General features: G+C 49.9%; 1 protein-coding gene across 1 annotated transcript in view; it reads right to left on the reverse strand.

Annotated features, from left to right (window-relative positions):
* Positions 1-2,546, reverse strand: part of GPN2 (GPN-loop GTPase 2) — an 11,240-nt gene that overhangs the window by 3,307 nt on the left and 5,387 nt on the right. Inside the window, exon 4 of the mRNA XM_011981666.1 lies at positions 1,895-2,025. Within this exon, the coding sequence (XP_011837056.1) occupies positions 1,895-2,025 (131 nt within the window). The remainder of the gene's footprint in view (positions 1-1,894; positions 2,026-2,546) is intronic.

Consider the following 2,546-nt stretch of genomic DNA (forward strand, 5'->3'; position numbering starts at 1 on the left):
AAAGGCGAGGCGTGCTGGCTCACACCTGTGGCTCACCCAGCACTTTGGGAGGCCGAGGTTGAGGCCGAGGCGTCTCAAAGAGACAGAGTCTCACTCTGTCGCCCAGGCTGGAGTGCAGTGGCATGATCTCGGCTCACTGCAAGTTTCATCTCCTGGGTTCACACCACTCTCCTGTCTCGGCCTCCCCAGCAGCTGGGACTACAGGTGCATGCTGCCACACCCGGCTAATTTTTTGTATTTTTAGTAGAGACGGATTTCACCTTGTTAGCCAGGATGGTCTTGATCTCCTGACCTTGTGATCCGCCCGCCTCAGCCTCCCAAAGTGCTCGGATTACAGGCGTGAGCCACCGCGCTCGGTCAAAAGTCCATCTTAAATTTAAAAAACAAAAAATTGCTCCTCCCCTCCCTTGCTGAGCACATGCAGTCCAATTGGCCTACATTAACTGCAGGTGTGACATAGCTCCTTAGTACCTTCACCAGAGACTGCACACTCTACCACCATTATTTGTAAGTCATTCATCCAACCCCCGCCCCATGAGCTTTGTTTCCCACATATGGCTTGACACAGATCAGTGTTGGCTGGAATTCTTTTCCTCTGTACCCTAAGACTCTGAGTCCCCCTTGTCTCCAGCATGCTGCGTAGATGCTGAATCTGTGACAGCATCAGTCTACAGGGCCTGGACTTTCCTGTCCTGTTTCACCATGGCCTCTGTGACCTGATGGACACTTCTTGGCTCCAGCCTCACTAGTCACTAACCAAGCTCCAAAGTCTGGCTACCTCTTGGATAGCTCTGGATGTCCTATGGACCCCTGAACACAGCACATCTGCCAGCTCTTGTCCCTTTTATCCATGTGAAAAACCTGCCCCCTCCTCCTTTTCCTGCCTCAGTGATTAGTAAAACCACCCATGCACTGTCTAAGCCAGAGATGTGGGAAGCTAAATTCTGCTCCAGCTCCATCTACCCATTCAGTCACTGACTCTTATAGTCTATCTCCTTAGTATTTTTCCATTCCACACCTTTCTATTCTCACTACAAATTTTTCATCCCTTCTCATCTAACAAGACTGTAAAACTCTTCTGCCCCCAATCACATCCTTAAATGCATTTTCCACAATTGCAGGGGCTTTCCTGAAATGTACATGTGATCGTGTCATACCCTGTTCAACAGTACTGCTTGAATAGTGGCTCCCACTGCCCACTCATGAACTGAAGTCCACATTCCTTAGTAGGGCACTCAGGCCCCTCCCTCGGCAGCCCTGCCTGCACCCCTGCAAAGTCCTTTCCTCTTCACATGCACCACACCAGGCAACTGGACCTCCTGCATCTCTCCCAAATTACCAATGCCCTCTGATTTCTGGACCTCTGTATTTGTTGCTCCTACTGCTCAATATCATCCATTGTCCTCAGTACAACCAACTCTGAAGCCAAGGGACCACCTTTGCACATGAGAGACAGTCATCAGGAAGCCCAACTGATCAATATGAATCAGTCATCCACAGGTGGGTGCAGTGGCTCACGTCTGTAATCCTAGCACTTTGGGAAGCTGAGGTGGGGTGGATCACCTGAGGTCAGGAGTTCCAGATCAGCCTGGCCAACATGGTGAAACCCCGTCTCTACTAAAAATACAAAAATTAGCTGGGCACAGTGGCACATGCCTGTAATCCCAGCTACTCGGGAAGCTGAGGCAGAAGAATCGCTTGAACCTGGGAGGCAGAGGTTACAGTGAGCCAAGACTGCGACATTGTGCAATCCAGCGTGGGCAACAAGAGGGAAACTCCCTCTCAAAAAAAAAAAAAAAGGTCACCCAGAAGGATGATGACTGCACCTCCTGTGGCCATTCCTGAGCCCCATGTCTCACCCTCTCCGCTATGGCCAGGAAGCTGGCAAGGATACGAAGAGAAATGGAAGTCGGCTCCCATTGCGGCAGACATCATGGCCTCTAGGCTTCGCTGCTCTTGGGCTCCGAAACAGTATCCATTGGCTTTATCTACAGCCTGCAGGACTCGCTGGATGCTCTCCTTGTCCTGAGCAGGGAGGAGAGAAACAGCTTTGTGAGTGAAACAGAAGTGTGTAAAACTGCTTGCAATCTCTAAATACACCTTCCTCCATCTTGCCTCTGTATGTGTAGCTTTCTTGGCCTGGAGTAGTTCTACATGTCCCCAAAGGCTGGATAAATACCATGTTTTCTGACCACCAACTCACTCAGATTAGAACAGATAAGCTCCCCTATGCACATCCATAGTCCCCTGGGTTTACATCTATTGTACATGCAATAAATGCCTATTAACTCACCTGCCTCCCCTACTAAACTAAGCACCTCTTAGGGCCAGATCATCTGTCGCAGTATTCCCAGTGCCTGGCACAGTACTTCTCTTAAGCAGATATCCAATAAATATGCATGTTTTAAATCTATAACTGGGCCAGGCGCAGTGGTTCACGCCTGTAAAGCCCAGCACTTTGGGAGGCTGAGGCAGGTGGATCACTTGAGGTCAGGAGTTTGAGACCAGCCTGGCCAACATGGTGAAACCCTGTCTCTACTAAAAAT

This window comes from Mandrillus leucophaeus, unplaced genomic scaffold, assembly GCF_000951045.1.
Source record: "Mandrillus leucophaeus isolate KB7577 unplaced genomic scaffold, Mleu.le_1.0 Scaffold23, whole genome shotgun sequence".
NCBI lineage: Eukaryota > Metazoa > Chordata > Mammalia > Primates > Cercopithecidae > Mandrillus > Mandrillus leucophaeus.